The sequence below is a fragment of the Oryctolagus cuniculus genome, chromosome 4, assembly GCF_964237555.1.
Source record: "Oryctolagus cuniculus chromosome 4, mOryCun1.1, whole genome shotgun sequence".
Taxonomy (NCBI): Eukaryota; Metazoa; Chordata; class Mammalia; order Lagomorpha; family Leporidae; genus Oryctolagus; species Oryctolagus cuniculus.
In genome coordinates, this window is record NC_091435.1 from 129,356,135 (window position 1) to 129,375,669 (window position 19,535).

The 19,535-nt window shown below is 39.3% G+C and overlaps 1 protein-coding gene across 3 annotated transcripts in view; it reads right to left on the reverse strand.

Annotated features, from left to right (window-relative positions):
• The window catches only part of LOC100349258 (arylacetamide deacetylase-like), a 29,534-nt gene that overhangs the window by 3,786 nt on the left and 6,213 nt on the right, over nucleotides 1-19,535 (reverse strand). For all 3 annotated transcript variants that reach the window (XM_051859061.2, XM_017346848.3, XM_051859062.2), the window contains exons 3-5: nucleotides 7,400-7,622; nucleotides 5,076-5,145; nucleotides 3,099-3,270 (exon numbers count right to left, since the gene is read on the reverse strand). In XM_051859061.2, the coding sequence (XP_051715021.2) occupies nucleotides 3,099-3,270; nucleotides 5,076-5,145; nucleotides 7,400-7,622 (465 nt within the window). The remainder of the gene's footprint in view (nucleotides 1-3,098; nucleotides 3,271-5,075; nucleotides 5,146-7,399; nucleotides 7,623-19,535) is intronic.

Here is a 19,535-nt window from a genome sequence, read left to right on the forward strand (position 1 = left end):
GGATTAGCCTAGTGAGCCGCGGCGCCGGCCTACATTCAAGGTTTCTACTGATAATTAACGACTTGGGCATGCCATTTTTTTAGGGAAGTTTTCTGTAATTATTTAAGTATATGGACCTTCCAATCCATTCTCTCTTTCCCCACCTCAGTACTTCCTAAGAACCATATGTTGAGTCATTTGATAGTATCCTATAAATCTCCAACACTGTTTTCTAATTTCTTTAATTTCTTCTTCTTTTTTTTTTTTTTTTTTTGGTCTGGCTGAAATATTTGCAAAGACTTGTCTTCTAGCTCAGATATTCCTTCTTCTGCCTCACCAAGTCTATTGTTAAGGCTTTCCACTGTATTTTTATTTGGCATATTAAATTTTTCACTTCTAATATTTTATATTGATTTCTCTTTAAAATCTCAATTTCATGTGAAAATTTTCTTTCATGTCATGGATGATTTTTTTTACTTTGTAAATCTACTCCTCATTGCTTCTGAGTAATCATATGATTAATCCTTTGAATTTTGTTTCAGACATTTCATCAATTTCTTCATCTTCACATTCTAATATTGAAGTATTGTTGTGTTCCTTTGGACAGGGTTCATGTTTTCTTCTTTCTTCTTGCTTCTTGAATTTCTGCCTTTATTTTTAGGAATTTGTTGAAATAGTTGTTGATTTTTGTCCTCTGACTGCTTTTGTGTTTGAATTATGCTGCTGTGGCTTAGTGGAGTTTCTGCTGTTTCAGTGAATTCCCAGAGGTATGTGCTGTGTGGCCTGGGGAATTTGATTGGTGCTCCAGGGTTACACGAGTATCCAGGGTGACACCCAAATTGAATGTATTAGATTTCTTCCTTTTAGCAGCAACGAGGGTAAGATCACCTCTTTTAGTATGGTCACACCCTCATCTCCTCTCTTCCAAGGTGATCAATGCCCAGGTGTTTGTCCACAGTGGCTACAACACTCATCCAAACTGCTCTATGAGCTACACAAAAGATCTGTTCAATCCTCAGTATGAGCATGGACCCAATTGTAATGACCCACCCCAAGAAACCAGGAAGCTCTGAGCATGTGGGGCCACTCACATCAATTGCCCAAAGACCAAGCTACACTCTTCACCCTCTCATGCAGTCAAGAGTTCTCACAGTTTAAGCACATAAGGCACCCATATTCATAGAGTACAGAGGATCTTCTCCTCCCTACTAGCTTGTCCTGTCCACAGAGATGTAGAGACATTCCCAGAGCCAGCTGTCTGTGGGTGCTCCACCTAGTTGGTTTGAGTCTAAGAGCTGGAGGCACCTCACAGTCCTACATGAGTGCCCATCCTCCTGTTAATTCTCCCATCCAAACTCAAAGTCAGTGGAGAACGTGAAAGTCTTCCCTCTGGTAGAATCTCTGGATCACATGGGTGCATAAGAGCCTCCTGTTGCAATCCCCACTTGCTTCACAATGTTGTTGCCTTCTCCTCGCCAGTTGCTAAGTGAGTGCTCCTGAGGTACTGCTGCCACCACTACAATGAACAAGATGGTATCCTGCACTAGCCAGTTGTTGGACACATGCAGAAGAATTTCCACAGCTGCTGCTTATGCCCAACATGGTGCACTCTCTCAGCCGGTTGCCTAGTGCCATTGTTGGAGGGAATGGAAAAAGAGAAACATGCCCCCTTTTTCTCCCATCGTGTCAGTGGGTACCCTATCCTCCATTCTTTTCCCATATAATACTTAAAACAATATTGAATTCCCTGATTTTATCTGTTTTGCTTATCTTCTATTCTATATTTTCCATCTTTTTGGCTCTTTATGTTTCATTTTGCTGAATTTTGCATAGTGTCTGAATCAAAAAGGGTCCATATCTCCTATCGTTCTATATATGAATCATATTTTCTGCTGTATAAGAGTACATAAGCCATTCATAAACAGATCAATTTTAATAATTTTATTTTTACTTGTTTTCCAAATCTCAATTCTTCTGCTAGGAATCTGCTACAACTTATTTGTTTTTATATACTCCACAGAATATTATAAAATATTTTACCTAGATTCACACTAGAGATTAATTCACCCCATAGGAAACTGAACTACATAAGAGGGATGGTTTATTATGCACCACAGTGAAAATAAACTTGTTTGAACAGATAAGGTGACTTTTCCAAGGTCACCCATTAACATTAATCCAGTTTCAGCAATCAAGCTGCCTCTTAGAGCACCAGGCTCCCTATTGTAGTCTCTCCTAGACAATATACATCAATTTATGCAATGTAGTATATATTTGTTTTACAGTATATTAGAAAAAAATCACAGATTTTTTGGTTTTGCTTCAGTTAGGAATCAGAAAAATGTTATTGTAATCATAGAATGGCCAAAAATATACACTTGCAAAATGTTTATTTCTTTACTTAACTGTGAATTTGAGTGCAATTTTTAAAGAGAGTTAGTCATTAAATTACAAAAATTAATTTGCAAGTCTATATTAATTCTATGATTTTTTTCCTCTAGGAACACTACTTCTAAAACATCAATACCAAATTTAATTCTTAGCTGAGAATGCCAGTAACAAAAACAATGTTACCCATAATCTAATAGTTATGTCATAGTTTGAATTGGTAGCTAATAAGTTTAAAGATTTAGCTAAATAATTGTTACATAAATTTATAGACAATCTCTAAATTATACATTCTTCCACAATAAAAATGTGTGTATCTCTTCTCACATTTTTTCTATGCACCATTTAGTTGTTGGGAGAGTAAGTCTTTACACAAGTTTTAGCATATGACATTGGTGGTAATTGGATGGATGTAGTTCACTAGTTTTGAAGATCTGACATTGAATGATTTCACAAATACATCCCACAATATCACGAAAGAGGATACTGCTTAAAAATAATCACACTTTAATCAATGATCTATTAGAGCATTTTATATTTTTTAAAAAGAAAAGAATAGTGAATGAGGTAGGAATAGGAAATCTAGACAAATACCCTCCAATATGTATCTCTATGCATATCTGCTGTGTAATATAGTGATAATGTGACACAATTACATGACATTGTAATATCTGAAATAAATGTTGACTTTTAAGATACTTTTAAAAATAAAGCAAAACTGAGCATATTACCTGCTGAGTCACGGCTGCAGCTAAATTCCCACCAGCACTGCCGCCAGAAACACCAACTCTCTCAGGATCCACACCGTATTTTTCAAGAATATCTTTGCGTAAAAACCAGCTTAATGCACCATAGACATCCTCAAATTGAATGGGAAAATGGTATTTAGGAGCTAGTCTGTAGCTGTGGGCAGAAGAATAATTTCAAACCAAATTTTCTTAATTTAAAAGCATTTGTGTGTTTGTTCTAACTCTTAAATCAAGAGAAAATAATTCTCCATTAAGTTTCATGCTTTGATAGTTATAAAGTGATAGCAGACAGACATCATCATTATAATGATGCAAAAAATAGATGCTTTCACAATTTTTATTCTGATAAAAAATATTGTTTATAGCCTTAATCTATACTCTTGAAGAACAGTGTTTTTCTTTCTACTTTCTATTTGTTGAATTCTTTATTTACTGGAGAATTGAAACTATGTTATTGCAAAAATTAAAAGGAAAAAAACAGAGGATAAAGGCAAGAAGGAGGGCAGGGAGTATCATTATGGGCTTTAAATTGTATGTATGTAATACATTAAATTGTTTTCTTTATATAAATAAAAAAGGCAAAAAATAGAAAGTAAGAAACAATGTAACACGTTCACAAATTACCCGCATGTACATACACACAAACTTAGATTAGGATTAAGCTAAAAAAATAGGAATATGCAATAAATTCCCCTGCTAATCTTTTTCCAGAAAGCTGCTTTGTAATCATTATATTTTACTGAGAAGCAAAAAATTAGAAAAGGGTATTTTTGTAAAAGATTTATCAACTTATTTGAGAGGCAGAGTTACAGACAGTGAGAGGGAGAGCAAAGAGAAAGGTCTTCTATCCGCTGGTCCATTCCACAAACAGCTACAATGGCTGGAGTTTGGCAGATCTGAAGCCAAGAGCCAGAAGCTTCCCCTGGGTCTCCCAAGTGAATGCAGGGGTCCAAAGCACTTAGGCCATCCTCCACTGCTTTCCCAGGCCATGTCGAGAACTGTATTGGAAGGAGAGCAGCCAGGACAGGAATTGGGACCCACAGGGATTGCCTGTGCCAGGAGGACACCTGACTCAGTAAACCACAGCACTAGCTCTGGGAAAAAGATCTTAGAAATTATTCTACTCTATGTTCACTTAATGATCAATTTGGCACATGCTTTCTACTACATTTGGCATAATTTCTTTATTTCTTCCTATAGCTTTGTTTTATATTATTAATCTAGAAGGCCTTTTGAGAATAGATTTGCCTGTTCTAACTTGCAATTAGATGACAAGCTCCTTTTTTTGTTTTGAAGATTTACTTACTTATTTGAAAAGGACTCTTACAGAGAGAGAAAGCAAGAAAAAGAGATCTTCATCCACAGGTTTACTCCACCAATATCTGCAACAGCTGGAGCTGGGTCAGGCAAAAGCCAGGACTCCAGAGCTTCTTCTGGGTCCTCCTTAGGAGTGTAAGGGCCGAACACTTGGGCCATTTTCCACAGCCTTCCCAGGGGCACTAGCAGGGGCACTATAGAAGTAGGGCAGCCAGATCTTGAACCAGCATCTATATGGGTTCCCAGCATCTTAGGAGGAGGCTTAACATGCTATGTCACAACACTGGCCCCTACCGTTATATATGGAACTCACTGCTTTAATGGAATTGTATCTTTCTACTCCTCAAAACAATTCAATTATATGAATCATAATAGAACTTGAACTAACGAGATAATACTCAATGTGCACAAGGCCACACAAAGGAATGTTAACTAAGATTTGAACATTATTTTCTACTTCTGAAGCCTTTATTCATAATTACTCTGCTAAGGAAGCTAGCCAAGGAAACCAGCAGAGGTAATTAAATTAAAAGATGTAACACTTTAATTTATGTAAAAAAGAGAAATGATCAGAAAAGCTGATAATGCCTTACTAAATAAGGCACTTGCCCAAATACCAAAGCAATTGACCAGTGCTCTTACTTGGTTGAAACGACAACAGCATCAAGTCTATTGTCTGTGTGTCTTGAGAGAAAGTCGTGAGAAAACACGGCTGCAAGAAAAGAAAACAAATTCAGAGACATTCAAATGAGTTAATATGTATTTTTCGTGAACAGAAGGTTTACTGGAATACTTTGTTCCTAACGGATGTATTCTGTGACATATTTGCAATATTTCTTCATCACTATATAACATAAATTCTGCTCAGTGATGAGTGGTCAGTTTTCTTGTCTTCCCACATCTTCCTACTTGATAATTGTGAATACTCAAGAATAATCTCAACTTTTTTACTTTAGCAGATGTTAGATGTTGAGATTGCAAACACATAACATCTGAGTTTAAGGAAGCCACAGTCTACTGGAAGTAGTGGTGGGAGTGGCAGGTTATATAAACTAATAGCAATAATGTAAAATAATCTGTGCTTTAATGGAAGAGTAAAGATAGTGCTGATAGAAAATTATATTACATTTTAGCAATTCAGAAAGAGAGAGGAAGGGAGGGAGGGAGGGAGCAGGGAGATAGAGAATGAAAGAAGCGGTAGAGGTAAATGAGATCTGATTTATGTATATGCATGTTTCTAGGCAGGAGTGAATTTTGGTGTTTACTAGTTTTTGCTTGTTTTTGGCATGAGTACAGGTTGTATATAGAGCATACTTATTTGTCACTGTAGTGAGCAAAGCTCTTTTTCCAAATAAGATAATGAAAAGAAAAGAAAAATAGATGTAGCAGAAATAAGAGGTAGATACGTCTATAATGTTAAAGGAAAAGTATTAGGATATGAGATTGTCACAGAACCATTCTCGGGGAAACATGGAAAGAATAGTAAACACTGGGGACACCATCTTGCTGGAGAAAAAGTTCCATGTATAAAATATTGGAACCAAGGCCACTGACTGAAGGTACACTTCAGTAAAGAGGTGACAGAACTGCTAACAGCGACTCTGAAACCCAGCAGAGATAGAGAGGAACAAAGCCTGTCAGTGCTGCAGTCCACAGCTCCTACCTTGGTTCCCCACCTGGTCACCACCTTGCCAGGAAAAGTGTTTGATTTATAATCTGTTAGAAGCGAGAAGACTGAGGGGATACTCCTGTAAGGAAGTGGGCAAATCTGTGAAGAGTGCAATGACTCTGGAGGCCAGTAGAGAGAGTGAAAAAAGTTGTAGCATATCTCAGGTAAGAAGAGAAAGTGCTTCATAGCTTAGAAATTTATTATTAGTAAGTACATTTGATGGAATGTAGCAGTGAAAACCAATATGCACTAGATCTTAAAACTTTATCATTATAAAATTAACACCTATATTTTGGATTCTAACTCATTGCATTTTTGCATTTATATTGGAAGAGCATCAAGTAAATACTCTTACGTATCAGGGCTTGTCATTCCTTTTTCCTTTACCTCCCTATACATATGCCCATTTTTTGAGAATATCTTAATGCAAAAATTTTTAAACAAATGCTCGAGCAGTGGAGGTCCATGGACATAAGCTGTGGTTTGCTGTGGTCATATATTTTGTTAGAAATATCACTTTAGTATCAGCTGAAGCCTCTACAGATGAAGTTTATAGACAATGACAAAATCACGCTACTTAATGCTCCAACTCTAATTCCTGATATATATCAATGCCCATCAGCAATACTTCTTTTGCTCCTGTCACAGAAAATAGCTCCCCTCCCTCATCCTCCAATTCCTTTCCCTATCCACAGAGTCAGATAAAACCCAATCCCCTTGCCTGCTGCCAGTGTAAAGTTTTTCTAACATTTGTCAATTTCAAAAAAAAAACACAATAATAACCTCAATAAAGTTAAAGTTGTTCATAGAATTCCCACATATTAGTACATTTATAATATGAAACATAAAATATGATACATATAAATATAATGAAATAAATTATAAATAATATTAAAATGCAGTAAATATATGCTTATATACAAATATCATGTGCATTAAATATAATAAATTGCATAACAAATAGCACAAAATATTGTTACTCAACCCTGTGCTTCTCTAAGACCTTATTTCTCAATTCCTGCATATCTAAGCTCACTGAAAAACTAGTCTCATCATCTCCACTTATTTTATTCAGTTTGACTCATTTCATTTTGATTTTCACTGCTACATTCCATGAAAAGTAGTTAATAACAAATTTCTAAGCTCATGAAACACTTTCTCTTCTTACCTGAGATTTGATACAACTTTTTGTATTTGTTACAGATATGGAATATTTTTCTCAAATTAACGTAAGCCCAAAGGAAAAACTGTCAGAGAGCTGAAGGATGTTGTTACTGTTCAACCAAGGATCACATACCAGCACTCCCCAAACACCAGCCGCCACCGTGAATGTAAAACAAGCCCCTTCTCAGCGTCTCAGACTTTCTTCTAGGCACATACACGCGGACAGGAATGCCGTTGAATGTTGTCTCTGTCACAGTGACATTTTCATCAGATGTGGGTGGGACTTCCATAAGGAAAACGAAAAACATTGCCATGTTCATAAAATGGTTGATTCCTAAGAATTCAGCAAACAGAAACTACAAAAAGGGAAAGGGGAAAATAGGTTAGAGATAACAGGTGCTCCTGCTGTTTGTGAACATAGACGTATGCATATGTGCTCCTCATGGTCTTCTCATATTCTGACAGAAATAATAAAGAATAAAACAGAAATACTGGGTTTTTGCTGCCTTACCATAATAGCTGTCTGTGGGGAGCAACCCGGACTAGACTAAGTTACTGGAATTAAGACTTATTCTATGCATCTGCTCTCCCACAATATGGCGCTGAGAAGGGAGAAGCAGCTTCTACACAGCTGCCTCCAGTTCAACCAATAAACTGTAGGACCTGCTCCTGATTGGAGGAGAGCAGCGTACTCGGCGTGTGGGTAGCAGAGTTGGGATTGGTGGAAGAGGACTATAAAGGAGGAGAGAGACAACATGCACCAGGAACATCTAAGGGGAACACCTGAGGAACACCTGTGCAGCCCCCGAGAGAGCCGGCCGGCAGTGTGCTGCTCCCCCGCGGAAGTGGGGAATGTGGCAGGGGGAATCGCCCTTCCACGGAGGTGGAAGGGTCGGTAGCCAACCCGGGAAGAACCAGCAGCAAACCCGGGGAGGGCCGAGCAGACCAAAGAACAGCGCAGGGTCCTGTGTCGTTCCTCCGCGAAGAGGGGGAGCGACATAATGGTGCCGTGACTCGGATATGAAGCCTAGGCAGGGTTTAGTGTCGTTCCTATACGAAGAGGGGGAGCGACAGCTGTCACAGGTTTAAAAAACATATTTAAATAATTTAAATTGTAACTTGACAGACTGCACACTATATAGTTTGATTAAAAAATAAATAAGTATAAGAGAGGGAGGAGTGTATAATTTGGGACATGCTCAATCGGACTTGCCCCAATTGGTGGAGTTAGAAATGTGCCAGGGGATTCCAACATAATACCATCAAGATTGCATGTACCAATGCCATCTCACTAGTCTAAGTGATCAATTTCAGTTCACAATTGATCACACTGATAGGTCTAAGAGTCAAAGGGATCACACAAACAAGACTAGTGTCTGCTAGTACTAACTGATAGAATAAAAAAGGGAGAGAACGATCCAACATGGCAAGTGGGATACACAGTAGACTGATAGAATTGCAGGTGTCCTAAACAGCACTCTGGCCTCAGAATCAGCCCTTAAGGCATTCGAATCTGGCTGAAGAGCCCATGAGAGTATTTTAGGCATGGAAAGCCAAGACACTCTGCGGAAAAAAAAAGAAAAACCTAAATGAGAGATCTCTGCGAATGAGATCCCAGTAGAAAGAACAGGCCATCAAAGAAGGAGGTACCTTTCTCTGAAGGGAGGAGAGAACTTCCACTTTGACTATGACCCTGTCTGAATAAGATTGAAGTTGGCGAACTCAAAAGGCTTTCATAGCCTTGGCAACTCATGACTAGAGCCTAGGGAGATACTGATGCCATAAACAAGAGTGTCAAATTGTGAAGTCAACAACAGGAGTCACTGTGTACTTACTCCTCATGTGTAATCTCTGTTCTTAATGTGTTGTCCAATGTGAATTAATGCTATAACTAGTACTCAAACAGTATTTTACACTTTATTTCTGTGTGGGTGCAAACTGATGAAATCTTTACTTAATATATACTAAATCGATCTTCTGTATATAAAGATAATTGAAAATTAAAAAATAAATAAATAAATAAAAAGAAAAGTCCTCTACTATAAAGAAACTCAGAGACAAGAAGAAGAAACGGGTACACGAACACTTACAAAGAAGAATAACTTCGTATTTCATAGGTCTGCACAAGGAACTTTGGCCATTTCACTGTGGAGATAAACTAGCTTCCTGGGGAGCAACTTTGAAATAGGAGTTGAACTTTGATATCAGTATTGAAACTGGAGTAAAGAATGTATAAGCAAAGAATTTTCATTAAAGGGAAAGCCATAGGCATAGCCATAGCTTCCAGTTAAAACAGAGAGATGCCTGCAAATTGTCTGGCACAGTTCTAAAGTCAGCTCCACACAAGGAGGCATGAAGGAAAAGTCATTTCCAGGAGTGCATCTGAAAACAGTATTGGAGGCAGAGACACAGTCAACAAAACAATCACATTTTTACATTTCAGCTATGATGAAGTGCAATTTTATTTACTGTTCTATTGTTCAATTTGAAAGTTTCCTATTTTATTTTGTTTCCTTAATGAATTCTCAGTTACTCTTACTTCAGTTGTACTTCATGTTGTCTGACTGATCTGAAGAATAAGATACACTGAAGTTAAGTGTTCCAAACCTGAATGATATTTGGCTATACTTGGGTCGACAAATTCACTCACAAGAGTTCCCTTTAAGAGTACTGGGGACTCAATCCTGGCTTGCCTGGGAGCACTCAGAGAGGAGCCACCAGAAATAAAACCTTTGCATGGACACTTTGGGTCAATCTCAGAGGATTCCCTGGAGTGTTAATTTCTTCTGGAAGATAGCAGGTCTTTTGTGCAGATGACGATGTTACCAGTTACCATGGGCTGATGGTCCACTACTGCAGAGCCCAGCACTGGAAGCTGTGATAAACTTACACATAATGTAGTTCCCAATCTTCACTGACTCTATGACTAAGTTCTCCCCTACTCACAAACTAGCTCAAGTACAAAGCAGAATAATGAGGACCTTTAATAGGATGCTCAGGCAGGAAGAGTCCTGAGCACCCATTCTGAATGACCAGTGTAGAGATACTTGGTGATGGATGCTCTGTTTGATCTTAACCTGTCGGCTCTGAAAAGCTGTGAATGTTTAAAATATTTAGATTCTGTAAGGAAGACCATAGCAATCTCAAATTCTGTATCAAGGGAAGGAATTTTACATATAACCTGCAAGGTAAGTAACAAGTTTGAGCATATAGATGAAATCATCCTGGAAAGCTGAGTTCAGGCTATAAAGTCAGGCAATGTTTTCAGATGACAGTAGTTCAGTCCTCCTCTGTAAGATATTAGCAAGGAAATCAATGTATTCCCTCTAGCAAGCAGCAAACAAAACATATAATTAAATTTAATCTAAATGGCAAGCATTCAAGTACTTTGGTTGTTTTCTTGTGCCTCCAGATTGTTATCAGAAGGCTGGATCAAAAGGTGAGTAGCTGAGACTTGACCAGCATTCCTACATGGGACATGGATGTCTCAAACAGTGGCCTAACAAACCATGCTACAAGACCCACCCATCCAAAAGTAGTTTTTGGTGTTAGTTTGAAAAATCAAATTAAAAAAAGAAAATTTATGACCAACTTGAATTTATATACCTCAATTTGCATGCAAATTTGATTCTTCATAAAACTTAAGTAGTCACACAAGAATCGCTCCAAGACAAAAATGAGATAATTGAATGTCTGGTGATAAAGAGTTGAGAAACATTAATGACACTCATTTTCAAGATTTGCATATTAATTGTGGTTATTCAGCAATTGGAGACATGAATAATCATTCGGATTCAGGATTCTCACACACTGGCGCCAACCAGTGCATCTCTGAGAACCCAGAGCCCCAGGAAAAGCTGAGCAGGGCTGGGTGAATCAATGACAAAGACGAAAAGCAGATGAGAATAAAACATCTTTTTTGAAAATGACCTAAAACTTACAATCTTCAAACTCCTCAAGGAACTAAAGAAAACTGTACAATCAGAAAAATGAGTTGTACGCTGTTTTCAGAATAATTTTAAGAATCCCTCATCTGGGATAGATCTGTTAGTGCTGAGCGCCATATTTCTCATCCAGCCCAAATGCAACCTCACAGTGCCTTCAAGATTAAACTTTTATTTAATGCATATAAATTTCCAAAGTACGACTTATGGATTACAATGGCTTTCCCCCCGTACCGTCCCTCCCACCCACAACCCTCCCCTTTCCCACTCCCTCTCCCCTTCCATTCACATCAAGATTCATTTTCGATTATCTTAATATACAGAAGATCAGCTTAGTATACATTAAGTATGGATTTCAACAGTTTGCTCCCACACAGAAACATAAAGTGAAAAATAATAGATGATTTTTTAAAATGATGATGAAATCAGAGCAGACCTATTGTCATGTTTAATCCCAGTGAGAGTCAAGTTGGGAATTGATAATTTCTTTTTTTTTTTTTTTTTTTTTTTTTTTTTTTTTTTTTTTTTTTTTTTTTTACAGAGGATCCGTTTAGTATGCATTAAGTAAGGATTTCAACAGTTTGCACCCCCATAGAAACACAAAGTGAAATATATTGTTTGAGTACTCGTTATAGCATTAAATCTCAATGTACAGCACATTAAGGATAGAGATCCTACATGAGGAGTAAGTGCACAGTGATTCCTGTTGTTGACTTTACCAATTGACACTCCTGTCTATGGCATCAGTAATCTCCCTATGCTCCAGTCATGAGTTTCCAAGGCTATGGAAGCCCTCTGAGTTCTCTGATTCTTATCTTGTTTAGACAAGCTCATAGTCAAAGTGGAGGTTCTCTCCTCCCTTCAGAGAAAGGTACCTCCTTCTTTGATGGCCTGTTCTTTCCACTGGGATCTCACTCGCAGAGATCTTTTGCCAGAGTGTCTTGGCTTTCCATGCCTGAAATACTCTCATGAGCTTTTCAGCCAGCTCCGAATGCCTTTAGGGCTGATTCTGAGGCCAGAGTGCTATTTAGGACATCTGCCATTCTATGAGTCTGCTGAGATTCTCACTTCCCATGTTGGATCACTCTCCCCTTTATTTACTCCATCAGTTAGCGTTAGCAGGTACTAGACTTGTCTATGTGCTCCCTTTGACTCCCAGTCCCTTCACCATGACCAACTGTGAACTGAAACTGATCACCTGGAACAGTGAGATGGCATTGGTACATGTCACCTCGATGGGATTGAATTGGAATCCCCTGGTATGCTTCCAACTCCACCACTTGGGGCAAGTCAGCCTGAGAATGTCCCAAATTATACATCTCTTCCCTCTCCCATTCCCACCACCATGTTCAACAGGGATCACATTTCAGTTAATTTTCAACACTTAAGAATAACTGTGCATCAATTACAGATCTAAACCAGTCATATTAAGTAGAACAGATAAAAAAAACTACTAAGAGGGATAATGTATTTAGTTGTTCATTAACAGTCAGGGCTATGCTGATCAAGCCACCATTTCCCATAGTGTCCACCTCACTCCAACAGGTTTCCCTCTTGGTGTTCAGTCAGTCGTCACCGATCAGGGAGAACATATGGTATTTGTCCCTTTGGGACTGGCTTATTTCACTCAGCATGATGTGTTCCAGATTCCTCCATTTTGTTGCAAATGACTGGATTTCGTTGTTTCTTACTGCGGTATAGTATTCTAAAGAGTACATATCCCATAATTTCTTTATCCAGTCTATCGTTGATGGGCATTTAGGTTGGTTCCAGGTCTTCGCTATTGTGAATTGAGCTGCAATAAACATTAGGGTGCAGACCTCTTTTTTGTTTGCCAATTTAAATTCCTTTGGGTAAATTCCAAGGAGTGGGATGGCTGGGTTGTATGGTAGGGTTATCTTCAGGTTTCTGAGGAATCTCCAGACTGACTTCCATAGTGGCTTCACCAGTTTGCATTCCCACCAACAGTGGGTTAGTGTCCGTTTTTCCCCACATCCTCTCCAGCATCTGTTGTTGGTAGATTTCTGCATGTGAGCCATTCTAACCGGGGTGAGGTGAAACCTCATTGTGGTTTTGATTTGCATTTCCCTGATTGCTAATGACCTTGAACATTTTTTCATGTGCCTGTTGGCCATTTGGATTTCCTCTTTTGAAAAATGTCTATTGAGGTCCTTGGCCCATCTCTTAAGTGGGTTGTTGGTTTTGTTTTTGTGGAGTTTCTTGATCTCTTTGTAGATTCTGGTTATTAACCCTTTGTCTGTTGCATAGTTTGCAAATATTTTTTCCCATTCTGTCGGTTGTCTTTTCACTCTCCTCACTGTTTCTTTTGCAGTACAGAAACTTCTCAATTTGATGCAATCCCAATAGTTGATTTTGGCTTTGACTGCCTGTGCCTCCCGGGTCTTTTCCAGAAATTCTTTGTCTGTGCCAATATCTTGAAGGGTTTCTCCAATGTTCTCTAGTAACTTGATGGTGTCAGGTCGTAGATTTAGGTCTTTAATCCATGTGGAGTGGATTTTTGTGTAAGGTGTAAGGTAGGGGTCTTGCTTCATGATTCTGCACGTGGAAATCCAATTTTCCCAGCACCATTTATTGAATAGACTGTCCTTGCTCCAGGAATTAGTTTTAGATCCTTGATCAAATATAAGTTGGCTGTAGATATTTGGGTTGATTTCTGGTGTTTCAATTCTGTTCCATTGGTCTATCCATCTGTTTCTGTACCAGTACCATGCTGTTTTAATTACAACTGCCCTGTAGTATGTCCTGAAATCTGGTATTGTGATGCCTCCGGCTTTGTTTTTGTTGTACAAGATTGCTTTAGCTATTCGAGGTCTCTTGTGCCTCCATATAAATTTCAGCACCATTTTTTCCAGATCTGAGAAGAAGGTCTTCGGTATCTTGATTGGTATTGCATTGAATCTGTAAATTGCTTTTGGGAGAATGGACATTTTGATGATATTGATTCTTCCAATCCATGAGCATGGAAGATTTTTCCATTTCTTGGTATCCTCTTCTATTTCTTTCTTTAAGGTTTTGTAATTTTCATCGTAGAGATCTTTAACGTCTTTGGTTAAGTTTATTCCAAGGTATTTGATTGTTTTTGTAGCTATTGTGAATGGGATTGATCTTAGAAGTTCTTCCTCAGCCATGGCATTGTCTGTGTATACAAAGGCTGTTGATTTTTGTGCATTGATTTTATACCCTGCTACTTTGCCAAACTCTTCTATGAGTTCCAATAGTCTCTTAGTAGAGTTCTTTGGGTCCTCTAAATAAAGAATCATGTCATCTGCAAAGAGGGATAGTTTGAGCTCTTCCTTCCCAATTTGTATCCCTTTAATTTCTTTTTCTTGCCTAATAGCTCTGGCTAGAACCTCCAGAACTATATTGAATAGCAGTGGTGAGAGTGGGCATCCCTGTCTGGTTCCAGATCTCAGTGGAAATGCTTCCAACTTTTCCCCATTCAATAGGATGTTGGCTGTGGGTTTTTCATAGATTGCTTTGATTGTATTGAGGAATGTTCCTTCCAAACCCAGTTTGCTTAGAGTTTTCATCATGAACGGGTGTTGTATTTTATCAAATGCTTTCTCGGCATCTATTGAGATAATCATATGGTTTTTCTTCTGCAGTCTGTTAATGTGGTGTATCACATTGATTGTCTTGCGCACATTAAACCATCCCTGCATACCAGGGATGAATCCCACTTGGTCTGGGTGGATGATCTTTCTGATGTGTTGTTGCATTCTATTGGCGAGAATTTTATTGAGGATTTTTGCATCTATGTTCATCAGGGATATTGGTCTGTAATTCTCTTTCAGTGCTGCATCTTTTTCCGGCTTAGGAATTAAGGTGATGCTGGCTTCATAGAAAGAATTTGGGAGGACACCCTCTTCTTCGATTGTTCTGAGTAGTTTGAGAAGAATTGGAGTTAGTTCTTCTTTAAACGTCTGGTAGAATTCAGCAGTGAATCCATCTGGTCCTGGGCTTTTCTTTGTTGGGAGGGCCTTTATTACTGTTTCAATTTCTGTCTCAGTTATGGGTCTGTTTAGGTTTTCGATGTCTTCCTGGTTCAATTTAGGCAGGTTGCATGTGTCCAGTAATCTATCCATTTCTGATAGGTTTCCCTGTTTGCTGGCATACAAGTCCTTGTAGTAATTTCTGATGATTCTTTTTATTTCTGTGGTGTCTGTTGTTACATTTCCTTTTTCATCTCTGATTTTATTGATTTGGGTCTTTTCTCTTCTTTTTTTAGTTAGTTGGGCCAATGGGGTGTCAATTTTGTTTATTTTTTCAAAAAACCAGCTCTTCGTTTGGCTGATTTTTTGTAATGTTTTTCTTGATTCAATCCTGTTGATTTCTTCTCTGATTTTAATTATTTCTCTTCTCCTACTAGATTTGGGTCTGATTTGCTGTAGGTTTTCTAGATCCTTGAGGTGAATTGAAAGCTCATCTATTTGGTGTCTTTCCAATTTCTTGATGTAGGCACCTATTGATATAAACTTTCCTCTTAACACTGCTTTTGCTGCGTCCCATAAGTTTTGGTATGTTGTGCTGTTATCCTCATTTACTTCCAGAAAGTTTTTGATTTCTCTTTTGATTTCTTCTATGACCCATTGTTCATTCAGGAGCATGTTGTTCAATCTCCATGTGTTTGCGTATGCTCTAGGGATTCCTGAGTTGGTAATTTCCAACTTCATTCCTTTATGGTCTGAGAAGCTGCATGGTATGATTCTAATTCTTTTGAATTTGCTGAGACTCGCTTTATGGCCTAGTATGTGGTCAATCCTAGAGAAGCTTCCATGTACTGCTGAGAAGAATGTAAAATCTTTAGCTGTAGGATTGAAAGTTCTGTATATATCTGTTAGATCCATTTGGGCTATAGTGTCGTTTAAATCTACTGTATCCTTGTTGATCTTCTGACCGGATGATCTGTCTATTTCTGAGAGTGGAGTATTGAAGTCCCCCAGTACTACTGTATTGGGGTCTAAGTCTCCCTTTAAGTCCGTTAATAAATCTTTTAGATAAACTGGTGCCCTGTAGTTAGGTGCATATACATTGATAATTGTTATATCTTCCTGTTGAATTGATCCCTTAATCATGATATAGTGTCCCTCTTTGTCTCTCTTAACAGTTTTTGTGGTAAAGTTTATGTTGTCCGATATTAAGATGGCTACACCCGCTCTTTTTTCATTTCTGTTGGCATGGTATATCTTTTTCCAGCCTTTCACTTTCAGTCTGTATGGATCTTTGTTGGAAAGATGTGTTTCTTGTAAGCAGCAAATAGATGGGTTTTGTTCCTTAACCCAATCAGCCAATCGGTGTCTTTTAACTGGACAGTTCAGGCCATTCACGTTCAAAGTGACTAATGATAAGTGGTAACTTTGCCCTGCCATTTGCCAAAGACAAGTTCTAATATATGCTTTGAATTCCCTGTGATCTTTTGCTGTGAGGTTTCCTTCCTTGGTTTCCTTCCTTTACCTTCTTTCATATTGATGACCGTGTTTCTGTGTTTCTGTGTGTAACACATCTTTAAGCATCTTTTGCAGGGCTGGACGAGTGGCAACAAATTCTTTCAATTTCTGTTTGCAATGAAAAGTCTTTATTTCACCTTCATTCACAAATGATAGCTTTGCAGGATATAATATTCTGGGCTGGCAGTTGTTCTCTCTTAGTACCTGGGCTATATCTCGCCATTCCCTCCTAGCTTTTAGAGTTTCTGATGAGAAGTCAGCTGTGAGTCTGATTGGAGATCCTCTGAGAGTAATCTGACGTTTCTCTCTTGCACATTTTAGGATCTTTTCTTTATGTTTCACTGTGGAGAGTTTAATTACAACGTGTCGTGGTGAGGATCTCTTTTGGTCATGTTTATTAGGGGTTCTGTGGGCTTCCTGTACTAGGATTTCTCTGTCCTTCTCCAAACCTGGGAAATTTTCTGCTAATATCTCACTAAAAAGGCCTTCTAATCCTTTCTCCCTCTCCATGCCTTCAGGAACTCCTAGAACCCGAATGTTGGGTTTTTTAATAGTATCCTGAAGATTCCCGACAATATGTTTCAGATTTCTAATTTCCTCTTCTTTTCTTTGGTCTGACTGTATCCTTTCCTGTTCTCTGTCTTCTAAGTCCGATATTCTCTCTTCTGCTTCACCCATTCTGTTTGTAAGGCTCTCTATTGTGTTTTTCATTTGATCTATTGAATTCTTCACTTCAGTCACTATCACAGTTTCCTGTTGTACTAGTTGTTTCGTTTCATTTTGATTCCTCCTTAATATTTCATTTTCACGAGAGAGATTTTCTATCTTGTCCATTAAGGATTTGTGTAGTTCCAGAATTTGTTTTTGAGAACTTCTTAATGTTCTTATCAATTTTTTGAGATCTGCTTCTTGCATTTCTTCTATGTCATCATCTTCATAATCTTTAATTGGGGTGTCTTTTTCATTTGAGGGCGTCATGGTGACTTCCTTGTTTTTATTACCTCGGTTTTTGCGTTTGTTATTTGGCATATTGGAGATATTTGGTTTCTTCACTGTGGTGCTTTTTCTTGTTATACTATGACTCTAGATTAAGTGGACTATCTGTTTTTGATGGAGCCTTAGGGCTTGAGATGGGTGTGGCCTGAGAGCTCTGTTTGGTGTGCCAAAGGTGACACTCCCAGGTTAGGCGTGGTAAATCTCTCTCTCTCTTTTTTTTTTTTTGATTCAAAAGGGAAGTAATTCTGCACAGCTGAACGAAGTTGGAGGTAGTTAGCAGGCAAATGATATACCCACAGGAGCCAGAGATCGGAAGCTCTTTCCCAAGATCCCCACAGGGAATCTGTTCGGCCCTCAGAGTGGGCTCAAATTCTCCTTCAGCCTCCCACTGGGTTGCCAAAGTTACGGAATTGTAGCGTCTCTGGAGAGTGCTCACGTGAATTCCGTGAGTTCTCTCCCCCACCGTCTCTTTTTTCACAGTCTCAGTTCAGTAGCACCACAAATTTACTAGCTCCTAATCTCCTGTTAATTCGCCCCACCCAGAGTCAGGTTTTTCTGCTAGGCTCAGGGCCGGTGCAGACCTGAGGTCGCTTTGCTTATGACGTATGTCCAAGATGGCACCTGCTCTTTGTCTTGCTCGCCCTTGAGAGGTGAGCGGAGAGAGAGAAACCCGTGTCCGTACTAGTCACCCTTTTTTCTCTCTCTCTCTCTCTTCCAGTTAGCCTTGTGAACTTCCCCCCCCGGGGGTCGTTCCCTCTAGTCTCCTCTCTCCGCTTGCCTGCCGGTGTCTCAGGCTATTGAGGTTCGGCTCACCTCGCGTTCCAGCGCTGGTGTGTTGAGTCTGCCGCTGATGTCCCGAACTGTGGGCTCCCACGCTCTCCACGCAGGTCCGCTGTGAGTCACGCGTTCCGGAAGAGTTTTTTCTGCTGTTTCCTCCCCTACTCTTCCTTGAACCTGCAGTATCTCCACTTTTATTAAACTATCTCTCCCCAGACTATCAGTGTGCTCCCTTCCTATTCCGCCATCTTGCCGGAAATCCCAATAATATCATTATTAAAGATGATAGATTGTCTGCTTAACTATTAAGTTCATGAAAAAGAAGAATTTTTGGGGCCGGCGCTATGATGCAGCCGGTTAATGCCCTGGCCTGAAGCGCTGGCACCCCATATGGGCACCAGTTCTAGCCCCAGCTACTCCACTTCTGATCCAGCTCTCTGCTGTGGCCTGGGAAAGCAGTAGAAGATGGCCCGAGTCCTTGGGCCCCTGCACCCGCGTGGGAGACCCGGAAGAAGCTCCTGGCTCCTGGCTTCGGATCGGTGCAGTTCCTGCTGTTGTGGCCAGTTGGGGAGTGAACCATCGGATAGAAGACCTCTCTCTCTCTCTCTCTCTCTCTGCCTCTCCTGTCCTTGACAAGCATATTTAAACAGTGAGAGAGAGAGAGAGAGAGGTCTTCCTTCCATTTGTTCACCCCCCAAATGGCCACTACAGCCAGCACTTGGGCCATCCTCCACTGCCTTCCCAGGCCACAGCAGAGAGCTGGACTGGAAGAGGAGCAACAGGGACAGAATCCAGCACCCCAACTGGACTAGAACCAGGGTGCTGGCACCGCAGTTGGAAGATTAGCCAAGTGAGCTGCGGTGCCAGCCTTTAAGATCTATTTCTAAGTAATCTATTGGAACTCATCTCTTAAAGATATTTGCCATTCCTGTTCTAGGAGACAATGTTACATCACAAGCTAGTTCAGAGTTTTTTCCATCAATGACTCATTAATCATCACTGAATTACTAACATTTGGAGTTTCCACCATTCCTTACCATTGCTCTAATTGATTGGTATAGCCCTTTAAAGGATCAGCAGGCAA